Below are 13,183 nucleotides of genomic sequence, written 5' to 3'. Positions count from 1 at the left end.
CCTTTTTAAAGTAATAGTTAGCAGCTACATACAAATTGGGGTTTTTTTTATCATCATACTGTCCCACCTAAGGTGTTTGTTCTTCAGTAGATTTAATATTAGGAGAAGTTGTTACAGTCCCTGAAGTTTCAGCTCTACATATGATTCACTCCCTCCCTGAGTGGAATTTTTGGTTGAAGGTGACGAGAGCCACCTTCAACCGTCCTTCAGTAGCCTATTCAACACTAATTGTTGCTTCAGCCAGTATAACTGCTCTGCCAGGTGTACTTATTATCACCAGTCGTGTTTTTCACGTTATTTGTAAAAGACACCTCCCTTACTTCACTCCCTGCATTGTGACAAACTGAACGAGTGTGTCAGGGATTAGAACAAGTTGAAAACACACAGATGGTGACACACATCAAAGGAGCACTTTTTTTTAAAGGTGGTTTGGCTAGTGGTGCCAAAATAAAAACAAAGTCAGCGCTGTGGCTTCTCCATCACAGCTGATAGGATTATACTAAGACCACTAAGAGGTGGAAGAGGAAGGGAGATTGGAGGCTGTGTTTTACAGTATAATCTACATGTTTGGTGATGTGTGTCTTTTTACACAGCAAAATATTGGTAAACGGTCTTATACTTCTATAGCACTTTTCTACGCAATGCAGCGCACTCAGAGCGTATGGCCAAATAGTGTGTATTTGGCCATTCACATTCCCAAATTCACACACCGAGAGCAACTGAGGGTTCAGTGGGTTGCTCAAGAACACTTCGACATGTGGACTGGACAAGCCGGGAATCAAACTGCTAATCTTCCAGTAAAGAGACGACCCACTCTACCGCTTGAGCCACAGCCGCGAATAGCTGTGTTTTTAATTGTTTTTGAGCAACAACTGAGATCTATTACAGAGATGAACAAGTGAATCCAGGACTGTTAGCCGACAGATATAAACCATGAGTAGAGGCAATTTATTGTTGGTTTTATCTGCAGTTATTTAAAGTTGTTGCAGTTAGGAAGTAAAAGGGTTAAAAGCCAACAGTCAGCCCTGGTCCCATGCTGATCCCCTGCATGCAGTTAATTTTAATTCTTTGTGAAACTCCTCCCAGATGTTCCTTGTAATGTCCCATACTTCCTGCATTCTCCATCTCCTCTGTCAGTGGTGGTGGTCCTTCACATGTTCTCAGTCATGCTGAAAGATGCACAAGCCCAGCACTGTCATCATTATTAGGCCATGCATGCAGACAGACAGTTATTATTAGTGTAACTGTGATGATTGAATCCTGCACTTTCAGCCTCCATGCAGTTATTTAGAGGGAGCTTGCATTGCCGCCCACTGCCTGCCACAGCTTTAGAGAGAGAGACAGATGCTGAGAGAGCATGGAGGGATGGAGAGAGAGACGGCTGACAACCAAGGACAGGACACAAGAGGAGGGGTGAAGCAGTGCTAGTTGTTTTTTCTCAGGATCTCATTAGCACAGCATTGTGTTCGTCACAGAGAGGTGACAGCGGGCGCTACCTGCTGATAGCAGCTCAGCTGCTGCTGTTGTTGCTGCTACTGGAGGGAAACTACAACTAGAGGGGGACACTCACCAGGGAGCTGCAGTCATGGCCAGCCAGCAGGACTCAGGCTTCTTTGAAATCAGCATCAAATCCTTGCTGAAGTCATGGAGCAGCAGTGAGTATGAGTTTGTGTCTTGTTGTTGGTGTGCTCAGCTGGCAGAGCTCGCTAGCTGACTGAGGCTGCAGCTCTACTGAGAACCTGACTTTATAGCCTCTTTCTCCTCTTGTGTTCTATGACAGGGATGGGCTATTGCTTGCTCCAGAATGAGCTCAGTACAGTTTTACTGTTCAACACGACAGTTGCTGCAAACATGGAAGCATCTTACTTTTAGTAACCGAGCACCACACTTCCAAAAGGTTTTCAGCTGTCTCATAGCAACAGTCAATTACATAACTCCAAGTATCTAGCAAGACTTACTGGCTCAGAAGAAGTTGCTCATTAGACACAGGCACAAAGTGTTGCACTGTGGTAGAGCATAAGTTACATTAACCACTGTACTAAAGGTTCTACTCATGGTGATTCAGCATTTCATTTCTGTTGTTTCTTTTTAAATGGTAGCCTTATTTTGTTTAAATCTGTGACTCTTATTAAGTGCAAGGACACAGTAATAGGATTAGTGGAAGTTCACTAAGCCTGTGAGGATGGGATGGTATACCTTCCTGCTTCTGCTGATGGCATAATTCTCTTTTATATAAGATGCAAGTGGTTGCCTGCAGGATGGTTGCTAACATAAGCATGAAGTGGAAAAACAGGCCATATCTAAGGAAATAGGACCTTAGCAGATTAAGCACTTGTGGTATATATTCCCCACTAGACCCAAATACAACTGAGTAACTAAAGCAATCTCAGTGCCTGAAATCAAAAGTGAGACAGCTGCACCTCTCAGACAGCATGGCAGCTTGTGTTTAAGCATCTACCGAATCTGAATGGAAAGCGATACCATAGAACGTGCTGTCCCCATCTCCACACTCAACATTCACAGTGAGGCTCTCTGCTGATAAACGAACAGTCATTGTACTGTATCAGCAGCTATCCCTGGCGATGCATTTAACGTTTTCCTTATACACTGTATGTAATCTTCTAATCTCATGTCTCTGCTCCCCTTTACATGAGCTGTAATGCATCACAAGACTGCAACAGACAGTGTAGTTAAAACACTAGGATTCCAGACGTAATGGTTGTTTATATGAAAGTGACAAAATATTTATTAATTAATACTTCATTAAGTATTCTAAATATGGAAGTCATTTTTGAGTCTGATTCAGTTAATGGAGCCAGTGAGCACAAGGTGAACAAAGTCGAGGCCCTTTAGACACTGATCTCTCATAAGTCAGTCTGTCCACCCCTATAAAGCAACCAGCAGCACAGCTCTGGTGTTGTGTAGCAGCAGATCAGATCTGGTGTTTAAATCATATAAAGGCCAGTCCACCATCAGCTAATCAGAGCAGGAGAGAGAGAGAGAGAGAGAGAGAGCGAGATGAGCATAGCAGTGCTCCTCTAATGAGTAATCAAAAAGGTTGTTTCATTTGCCTTTGTTTTTGTGTATTTCTGCATAAATTGGTCATAAAATGTGATCTGATCTTCACCAAAGTCACAAATATCAACAAATGCAATATTCCTAAGGTGATAAAACACAAACAGTCATGATTATTCATGTCCTTGTTGAACACACCCATTAAATATACAAAGTAATGACAATTGTGTTTGAATAACTGGTTGAACCACCTTTGGGAGCAATAACCTCAAGTAATCTCTTCCTCTAGTTGTGGATTAGACCTGCACAGTGTTCAGGAGGAATTTCCAGCATGATGTCAGATTGCTAAAACAAGGTCTGTAGTTTGAGACTAACATTTTAATCTGCTTTTCACAGAGGTCTACAATCACTCTCTCACAATCTCCACTCCCCCAGATTTTTTGAGACACTGAAACTGAGAACTTGTGATAATGTAATATTATTAGGATGTTGTTCCATTGACTCCAGCTTTGCCTCATCTTTTGTTATTTCAACAAAAACGTTTAGCTTTATCTCTAGATAGTATTCCTGAAGCCTTGCCAGAATTAAAGGTAACATTTTACTGTTGTATACATATAGTTTTTTAACAAATGAAATCATAGGGTAAGCTCAATCTCAGTTTCATTTTAATATGAAATATCGTAGTCACTGTGGCACATCTGGCTGTTAACGAGCACGCTGCTTGTTTCCTCTGACCTTAAACTTGGCCTAAACTAGCTGACAACGTGCTTCCACTTATTACATTACATGGCACAAACTTTTTCTTATTACTGATTACAGTGGAGCACCTAAGAGCAGCCTCTTTTTACTCCCAGCCTGGAAGAACACTACATTAATACTTTAAAGCCTTATAGAAGAGGTATTAAATAGTAATGTTTTGGCACTACAGAGCATGCATTGCCCACTGCTCTCTCACAGAAATGCACTGTCAGTGGTTGTCACAGCAGCTGGGTAAAATGCTCCCAAAGCTCTATGTTGACACTGGAATTTCTGGTTCAGTTATGGAGGTCAGTAGTGTGTAAACATCCACCCACTCTTTTCACAAATGGCTGCTGATATATTTTACTTAGTGGAACAGTCTCTGTGGACTGCTTATAGGAAACTGCATTCTTTGTATGCTTGTGTGTGTGTATGTGTGCATCTGTGTGCAAGAGAGCCACTTGTTATCTTGTTTGCATTGTCCTCCAGTGAGCACCACCATGCTCAGGGTGTTTCCAGCATGGCAGTGATGTAATGCACACTGTGCCCACACCCCTTGTTTACACAGTCACGTGTTGCCTCCGAGTCTTTGTACAGCACCCAGAGCAACAGAAAAAGCTTAATATGCACAGTGGTTGCTTTCTTCACCACTCATCTCCAGTTCGAGTCATTAACATGGGAGAATTTAATTCAAATTAAATGTCAGTTTTATTTAATTGAACATGTGCCCTGCAAAGTGTTTGTTAAATCAAGTGTGTTTGCATCCAGACATTATCTGTTGTTGGGAAACTACCCAAAAGTCAACAATTTAAATTTAGTATGCAGTTAAAAAAAATCTTCAATTGTTTAAGGTGCTAAAAAAATTCAGTTTTCAGTGCAGATCTTAAGAGAAGTGTGCCAAAGTGGTGCCTGATCAAGAATGGTGTTCACACTCTGGTGGTCTGTGCCATGTGCTTTAGGATCACAGAGGCGGAGGAAAAGGGAGGGCTGCTCTGTTAGCATAGTGTGTACCCCGGGATAAATATAGTCTCACAGCTATGCCACCATAGCATATTGGACCTCATCACTGTGCTGTGCCTCAGCTAAAAATTCTTGCCTGACCTTCAGTCTTGGAAGACACCGGTTGGTCACAAGGCTTAGAGGAAGCCATAGCCAAAGCAGCTCACAGAGAAAGAGAGAGAGAGTGAGATCTAGAGATTGCGTGGTCTCTTGTACCAAACACTACTCCCACTTTTTAAAACACAGCCGCTGTTGGCTCTGTTTGCCATGGAAGCTATGCCCAGCAGGACAGAGCCAGCTGCTACACAAGACATGGACGCTGGTGGATTTTACTAGCGAGCATTAGTCTTGGTTCAGGACAACTCTGGATACCTTCCCCACTATGGACAGGACGGCTGTGTGCTGGAGTAAGGCCAGCGTCATCAGCTTCATCAAAGGCCTGGGTAGGTGCTAAGTTGCCACGAGTGAACATGTTCTGAAAGCCATACAAGATCGTCACACATGCTGGGCATTTCTAGAAAGCTATCCAAATGCTTCATGTCCTGAAAAGACCAGGAACAAATGACTTGGTACCACAGTATGTCCCCAGCTTCTCTTGTGCAGCTTTGTCAGAAAGGCATATTCTTGGAGCCTAAAAAAATGATGATTAGAAGAAGACTAGAACTCCTTTCTTTTGTTTCTTTCTGCACAGCATGTACTATGTGTAAAATCCCCTGTTCCTGTGTGTGCATTTGTTTGCAACTTCCCTTGGCTACCTGTAAAGGTGTAATAGTTTTAAGAAAAGTAGAGAGCAGAGCTGTTTTTATCCTCTCAACCTTTGAGCTTTGAATAAATTATGTTTCTGCTTTTGATTTCTCTTTTGGCAGGCAACAGAGGTCATTAAATTAAGTTTCCATTGACCTGATTCCACTGTTTGATACATGATTTAGGTGTCTTGTCACAACTTGACTAGATGAGCATAGGTAAGTTAAATTTAAGGGCTCATCCCACTTCCAGTGAACATCTGTTGTGCTTTAACGTGATGTACAGGCTTACAGTACCTTTGCTGATTCTTTCCTTCATTTTCTTCCTTTCATTAGCAGAGCAAACCAAAATACAAAGATAATTTTGCTGAAATTATACTTTGTCACAATAAATACCCTTCTTTGAAACATGTTTCAGGCTTCTTCATATTTGTTATATAGTGTTACAACCTCCAGAGAACTTGGACTATTTCAGTAATTGTTTATATTTTTCCTTTCAGCTATCATTAGTTAGTCATTCAACATTTCACATAGTCTCAGAGATATCTCTCAGTATGGCAGCTGTACCCTGCCAAAATATGTAGCGAGGCTGAGGTGTTTTATGTGCTGGCTCTGTAATCTCTAACTAAACTATTTATAAGGGAGATATTTGGCGAGTGTGGATCCATGATTTAATAGCAAAGAAAGCAAAACTAAAAAGCTGGCCACAAAGTCTGGTATTTGATATGTGACTCTGACAGATGTAATGTTTTCCTGACACAGTGCAGGCTGTGCTTTGCTGTTGCAGTTGTGTTGTGGTTTCTGTCCAGTCACATTTATTTATTACACAAGCACAGACTTTTACACACAGAATTCAAAAGCTGTAGAAATGTGGTTCTCATTATAAGGCAGTAAATCTTCCCGAATCCCTATCTGAATATTTTACACACCAGATTTAAAGCAGTTCATGAAGTTTCAGGCTAAATAAAAAAATGTACAGTTCTAATGAGATGTTTGTATGCAGTTCTTTATTTAGCACTCTAGTGTCTGAAAGCAGCAGAGTGCAACACTGAGGTAAATTTGAACTTATGTGTTAGTTTGTAGGGTTTTATGGCCTAAGCCAGGACATCTGTAACTGAATGTGGGCCACATCATAATACTGGCTGAAGGATGGTCACATGCACAAGATTTTTGCTTCCCTCAAATGCACATGACATCTTTGGTACGAAATGAAAACACCAGCTGCTGGCCATGGTGTTTTATTTTCCATATGTGCTCTGTTCACTGTAGGCGAAGGAAAGAAAGAGTTGGCTGGGGCAAGCCGGTGCCCTCTGGATGTCTCCCTCAGGAATGTTCAACATGTTGGGAACTTTATGCCATGTTTAGAATCTTCCCACTAATACCGTATTCAGTAATGTCTCTTCGTAAACAGACCTGTAGCTGATGCTGTCCCACTTATTTGTGCTTGAATTGGCAATGTTTGACTTAACAAAACTTCCCATCTTGTGATTTTTGTGTTGTTTCTGCAGCGTCGCCCTTGGGGAACGGATACAGTAAATCCCCCAACCCTCCAATCTGTTGTCCTCAGGGAGAGAAAGGTCCTCTGGCCATGATGCCCATCACCATTGATCCAGAGAGCAAGCCAGGCGAATATGTCCTCAAGAGCCTGTTTGCCAACTTCACCACCATGTCAGAGCGCAAGATCCGCATCATCATGGCTGAGCCACTGGTGAGTCTGCAGAGAGTGACAGACTGGAGTGTTAATGCTCCTTGTTGTCTTGTGGTTATTGGTTGTTATTGCTCTGGTTCACTTTTTAAAGGCTGTTGGTATAATCAGGGGGAAGTGAGGATGTGCTGCATCTTGCAACCCCTTGTGAGTGTCCTAACCCACAGGTTGTTAATCAATATAGCAAGGTCAGACAGGAAGACTGTAGCTAGTTTGACAGTAATGACTTGCAAACACTGGTGCAAGTGCGCAGTCTTTAATAATTTTACAACAATTTAAAGATACTCCAGTATAAGTGATTGTATACAAATATAACAAGTATTATTAGCGAAATATTCTTGAAGTATGAAAGGTAAAAGTACTTGTTTTGCAAAACAATGGCCCCTGTGGCAGACATTTTATTATAGATTACAATAGTAGATTGTTATTATCAATGAAATAAATCACAAGTAACATTTTGCTGTATTCAGTCAAGATGGAGCAATACTGTAATATGTACAGTTTCATGGTTTAGTCCAGTGATTCTCATCTTACATAACAGACTCAACAAAAAGAATCATTTCACTTTTCTATACCGTGAGCTCATACAGTGTTGTTACTTTACAGTAGGAATGCCACTGACATTACTTTCATTATCATTTGAATTTGCTGATATAATTTCAATCACAACTTTGCAAAGCAGGAAGTGATGTCTTCAAATGTCATGCTTTGTTCGACCAAAAGTCCAAAACCTCCAAATTATTCAGTTTACAGCAGCAAATCTTCTGATTTAAGTAATTCATTAATTAAAAAAAAAGAAAAATAATTGAAAGATTTGTTGATAGTAAAAATAATTGCTACTGTAGTTGCAGCCCTAATCACGCTTGAATAAACCCTGTTCTGAGGCGTTTGGGGAGCTGCCAAATGCCTGGTATTTTTTTAGGGAATGCATATCATGGTTCAGTATTAATCAGCATGGAAGGGGTTGTTCACTCAGTATTTAATAATTTGCACTGGGAATTTAGACTATTCTACAGTTTTCTGATGAAGGTAAAAGTTGTTAATAAAGTTTTTGAGAGCCCAGTCTGAGTTTCCTGTTGAGTCTGGAACCAATCAATAGGGCCTACAGCAGCTGTCATAAATGACTCTGTTGACAAACCGCTAGGCAGGTGAGGAAGAACCACACTCTGTTAATGTCGGCACCACACAACACCTGCTCCCAGGACCTCATCAGTATCCTACAAGTGCTACTCAAAGTCCATTAAAAACAAACAACTGGTTCATGTGACTAGAAGAAGCCCTGTAACCTTATGTTCTAAGACACTATAGCTTTGCTGACCACAAATACTTACTCTGTTTAGTGTACTTGTGGCTGCTATGGACAGGTGATTTTTACAGGAAGCTATTAGTCAACAGCCTCGGTCTGCACAGAAGTGTTAATTACCACTGGGAACATGTACAATGCTGGCTGAGTAATTTGTTTTAGCTTTGCCTTGTATGGCATACAGCTGTCTCCCCTACACATCCTCATTATTCAGGTAAATCTGGTTGACAGAATCCACTGTGTTCAATGATCTGTCATTAGCAACAAATCCTTCAAACACAGAAGAGTTTTTAACAATTTATACAAGTTTAAATTAAAAACAAATGAAAGTTGCAGAAAATAAATTTAGTTTAAGAACTGTCTGTGATGGTTGAGTAGAAGCAGTGTTGCTGTGTCAGCCTGCCTCAAAGGGCAGTTAAATCCCCTGAAGCCCAACAGTGCAAGAGGCATCGATGTTTCTGTCATCCCAGCACTGCCGGGCTCCTCAGATGCAAGCAGTTTGTCCAGATACTAAAAGGTTCATCAGAGCATGAGCACACTGTTGCTGTCAGACCCATCAGACAGTTAGCTATTTTGGATTGATCATCAAGTAAATGATTGTGCTGCAGTTTTTTCTTTGGCCAATGAAACAGTATTTGGAAGAGTAGAGTAGCATAAAGATGAATGTAAGCAGTTGTGTTTATTTTTGCAAGGATAGATTAGGTGGTAATGGTAGATTTAGCAAATACAGTACAGTAACTGTGGATATACTGTGAGCAGGCTGCTAAAGTGTTAGGTTTGCCATCAGGTTAGTGTAGTTTGATGGAGCAGCCCCACTAAAGGTCCCTTAGATGTCTTTAAAAACTAAAATGAAAACTTTGTAATAGTTATTTGCCTCTATTCATCTTATTTGTTTGCATTTCCTAAAAGATTCTATAGGAAGTGTTTGGGCAAGGTGTTTCAATTCATTCACAAATGAATTGAGATAGCGCTTCATAAAGCTTGAATGTGTTTGATGTTGTTCCAGTTATAAAGTAAATTTACGAACATGAACTGCAGTTTATTGACTTTGTTTTTATTTATATAACATTTCATGCACATTTTATCTCTTCAATGGACTAAAGGACGAGATGCTTCATTAAACATTCAGAAATATATTAAAGCAATTAATGTTAAAAAATATTCAGGCAGTGCAGAATTATCATTAGCCTCACCATCCTGATATAAACTCATTCAGCCCTCACTAACAAATAAGATGTGCTACTATGAACTTATACAGTATCTTCCAGAAGTTGTTAAACGTTCTACTGGACAATCCTTACAGCAGGAGATGAGTACATTGACCCTAAATTTGAGATGACAGAAGCCTGTAACAATGGGAGCCATCATGAATGTCTAATCTGTAATGTCTGACCCTGCTGGCATCAGATTGATTGATGTCTGTCCTAGTAGCTGTGCTGTATTGAGTCCCTCTTCAGAAATAGTCCACAGTCGTCTGACAGGGTGAATAGAGTTATGAGTTCTGGACCAAATCAAACAATTAAGAAAACCTACAAACGTTGTTAAATTGCCTTCTTTTTGTTTTTTCAGGAAAAGCCATTAACAAAATCATTACAGAGGGGAGAGGATCCTCAGTTTGACCAAGTAAGTGCACAGGCATATAGGGACTGTTTAGACAAATTTATTTCAGTAGCAAATAACTGATATTTTGATGTTGTATTTTTGGTTTATCTTGAAACCTTTAGGTGATTATATAAAGGACCACTGTTTACCTGTTTTGCCTCTCCCTTTGAGCACTTAGGCAAGTCAGGTTTTATAAATAGTGCTTTAGTATGATGCACTGTGCACTGATGCACTCACACCCCAGAAGGTCTTTCACATCCTGTCAAGGGCAGGAATGTTTACCTTGAAAGATGGCACTGGCCCTGCCCTAGGTGTGTCCAGTAGGTCTGTGGTTCTACAGAGAAGGCCTTTTCACTGCCACAGGGGTGTGTTTGTGGCCAGTCTGCAGCCACACAGAGCCAGGATTCTTCTCCTGCCTCGTGCTGAATGAAGGGCTCGCTGTGTTCCTGGGCCTGACCAGACTCTCCTCCCTTCCTGTGTTCCCGGCCCATTCCTTCCTTTCCCTCTCCCTCCCTCAATACCACAAGAGGCTGTCCCATGGGCACCTTGTCTCTGTGCACAGTCCCATTGAGGGCCAGCTCACCCTTCAATTTCACATCTCTTCATTAATGTAGCCTTGGACTTTACTTAATAGCTATCTCATCTTGTTTTAGTACTTGGTATTATACAGCCATATTCTGTTGTATTTTTTGTTTGAATTGTTGTAAAATTAAACAAAGGAAGCACTGATTGCCGTCTCTCACTTTGATATATTAATGCTAAACGCAGTCATGCATTTGCACGATGTATGTCTTATCCTTTCAGTTGATAAACACCATGAGCTCTTTGGCTGAGTTCTGCCTCCCCTCCATCCTGCGCACTTTGTTTGACTGGCACAAAAGACAAAATGGACTAGAAGAGGAGTCGTATGAGTACCGGCCAAGAGCTAACACCAAGTCCAGAAAGTGAGAATCATTCAGTTTATTTCTGCATGCAGCAATGCATCATCTCTTTTGTACATGTGAAGAAACAATGGTGAAGCTCACCCGTACTGGATGATTTTAGCAAACCTGTTGCTCTTGCTTTTTCTCCCTCTAACAGTGATGAGCAGCAGAAAGATTATCTACTTGAAAGGAGAGATTTGGCCATTGACTTCATCTTCTCTCTTGTACTTATAGAAGTTTTGAAGCAGGTGACTTGACATAATTCCATATCACGCAAAACTACTTAATTATCTTATTATTTTATGATATGGAACTCACTTATCTGGTGGATATTATGTTCTCCTGCTGAGGTCTAAACCTATCATGACTTATATGGTAAGAACTATGAATATCTTATTTTTGAACATGCATCTTATGTAATTGTGTGTCCTGATTTTTAACTAGATGCCGCTCCACCCAGTCCTTGACAGTTTGGTCAATGAAGTAATTAACTTAGCCTTTAAGCACTTTACATACAAAGAGGGGTAAGAGCTCATCTTTTTCCAGCCCACTTCCTTCTCTCTTTCATAGTGTTTTTCCTCGAAAGTTTCTCTTACATTTTTTTCTCTTTGCTTTATATTATGTTTCCCACAGGTATCATGGTCCTAACACTGGCAACATGCACACTGTAGCAGATCTTTATGCTGAAGTCATAGGAGTATTAGCTCAGTCAAAGTAAGTAGCAAACTAAGATTCAGTAACTGAATTTTACAGTTTTTCTGCTTTTTTGTTTTATAGAAAATGGCTGAAATGGCTGTTAGGTTTTTATTCTCTGCCCTATTGGGTTTTGGTGTCATGATACATCATAATAAGGTGTTACCATTACTGATGCCTTTCTGAATAACATTCCCTGGTTCAAGAGACTGGCACATACTGTAGGGATCACTCACTTTTGGACAGGCCCTCCCCCTCACACCAAACTAGGACTGGAAATTGATGCCTGTTTATTTGAAGTTTTCAGATCATCGCATCGCGGCAAGGAACAACCCCTTAAAATAGAGATATGCTTGGTGAGCACACTGCATACCTCAGATCCAAAGTGTGCTCTGCTTAATTTCCTACAGGAGACACTTCACTGAGAGGTTTTTATACAGATCTTTGCTTTTCTCTGAGGTTAAGAAAGGAAGAAAGAGGTCAGGAGGTTTGCTGTAAAGTAAGTTATTGAGACAGGATTCGTTGTTGAGATACTGATGCTGATTTAAACAAGTTTAAAAGCAGTTTCTCTCTCACTGTTCAGGTCTATAGCAGTAATAAATCATTTCTTTTCTCTCTACAAGCTTCCATGATGAATGATCTTCTACATTTAGACCATCTAAATAATCCCATCTCTGCTTCACTTTGGGCAAGGAATTAGGTACTAGATCATATTGGGGCACAGACTCTCAGTCTGCCTAAGGCGAGGGGACAATATTTTAGGGAGGTGACCCCCCTGAGTATGTCACTGTTTTCTAACCATGTCACACCTCCATGTCAACTGGAGGACATTTTTTGTGAAATGCTGATTTAGGATTTGTCTGGCTGAGTCATGCAGACATGTCTTTACATAGAACCTCATTTAGTCTTTTTCTCTCAGGTTTCCTGCTGTGAAGAAGATGTTCATGACAGAGCTAAAGGAGCTGCGGCAGAAAGAGCAGACTCCATATGTAGTCCAGAATACCATTAGTCTCATCATGGGGGTCAAGTTCTTCCGAATAAAGATGTATCCTGTTGAGGACTTTGAAGCCTCCTTTCAGTTCATGCAGGTACACCAGATTTCAATAACTGAATAATATTTTAGTACTTTGATTGGGTTCCAAATAATTATCATAAACCTGCCTTGCTACCGTATAAAGTGTTGTAAGCTCTCTTTTCTTTGCTGTCCTTTGATTTTTGTGTGTTAAATTGGACCCAAGTATAGGCTTTTATCACCACTGTGAAGAAAATGTGCTAAAAATTCTCAGGATTGTCAGGATTTGCTGCCCTTTGACCTTGACTGTGTTTCCTATTAGCTTTGGCATGCCGTTTGTGGATTACATTCAGTTTTGACCATACAGTATCAAGTCTATGTATCTCTTGGGTAAATCTTTTCTTAACACTCTTTACATGTATTGTACTTTTAAAGTATTCTAAGTTTTAT

The 13,183-nt window shown here is 40.5% G+C and overlaps 1 protein-coding gene across 1 annotated transcript in view; it reads left to right on the top strand.

Annotated features, from left to right (window-relative positions):
• The first annotated feature begins 1,370 nt into the window (after positions 1-1,370).
• The window catches only part of frya (furry homolog a (Drosophila)), a 39,968-nt gene continuing 28,155 nt past the window's right edge, over positions 1,371-13,183 (top strand). The window contains exons 1-10 of the mRNA XM_020613151.1: positions 1,371-1,655; positions 7,004-7,203; positions 10,073-10,126; positions 10,910-11,049; positions 11,186-11,276; positions 11,473-11,552; positions 11,662-11,742; positions 12,641-12,809; positions 13,056-13,123; positions 13,169-13,176. Coding sequence (XP_020468807.1) covers positions 1,586-1,655; positions 7,004-7,203; positions 10,073-10,126; positions 10,910-11,049; positions 11,186-11,276; positions 11,473-11,552; positions 11,662-11,742; positions 12,641-12,809; positions 13,056-13,123; positions 13,169-13,176 — 961 coding nt within the window. The 5' untranslated portion in view covers positions 1,371-1,585. The remainder of the gene's footprint in view (positions 1,656-7,003; positions 7,204-10,072; positions 10,127-10,909; positions 11,050-11,185; positions 11,277-11,472; positions 11,553-11,661; positions 11,743-12,640; positions 12,810-13,055; positions 13,124-13,168; positions 13,177-13,183) is intronic.

The sequence above is a fragment of the Monopterus albus genome, unplaced genomic scaffold (assembly GCF_001952655.1).
Source record: "Monopterus albus unplaced genomic scaffold, M_albus_1.0 scaffold130.1, whole genome shotgun sequence".
Classification (NCBI taxonomy): domain Eukaryota; kingdom Metazoa; phylum Chordata; class Actinopteri; order Synbranchiformes; family Synbranchidae; genus Monopterus; species Monopterus albus.
Note: the sequence above shows the minus strand (reverse complement) of the source record. Positions and strands in the feature narration are given on the sequence as shown.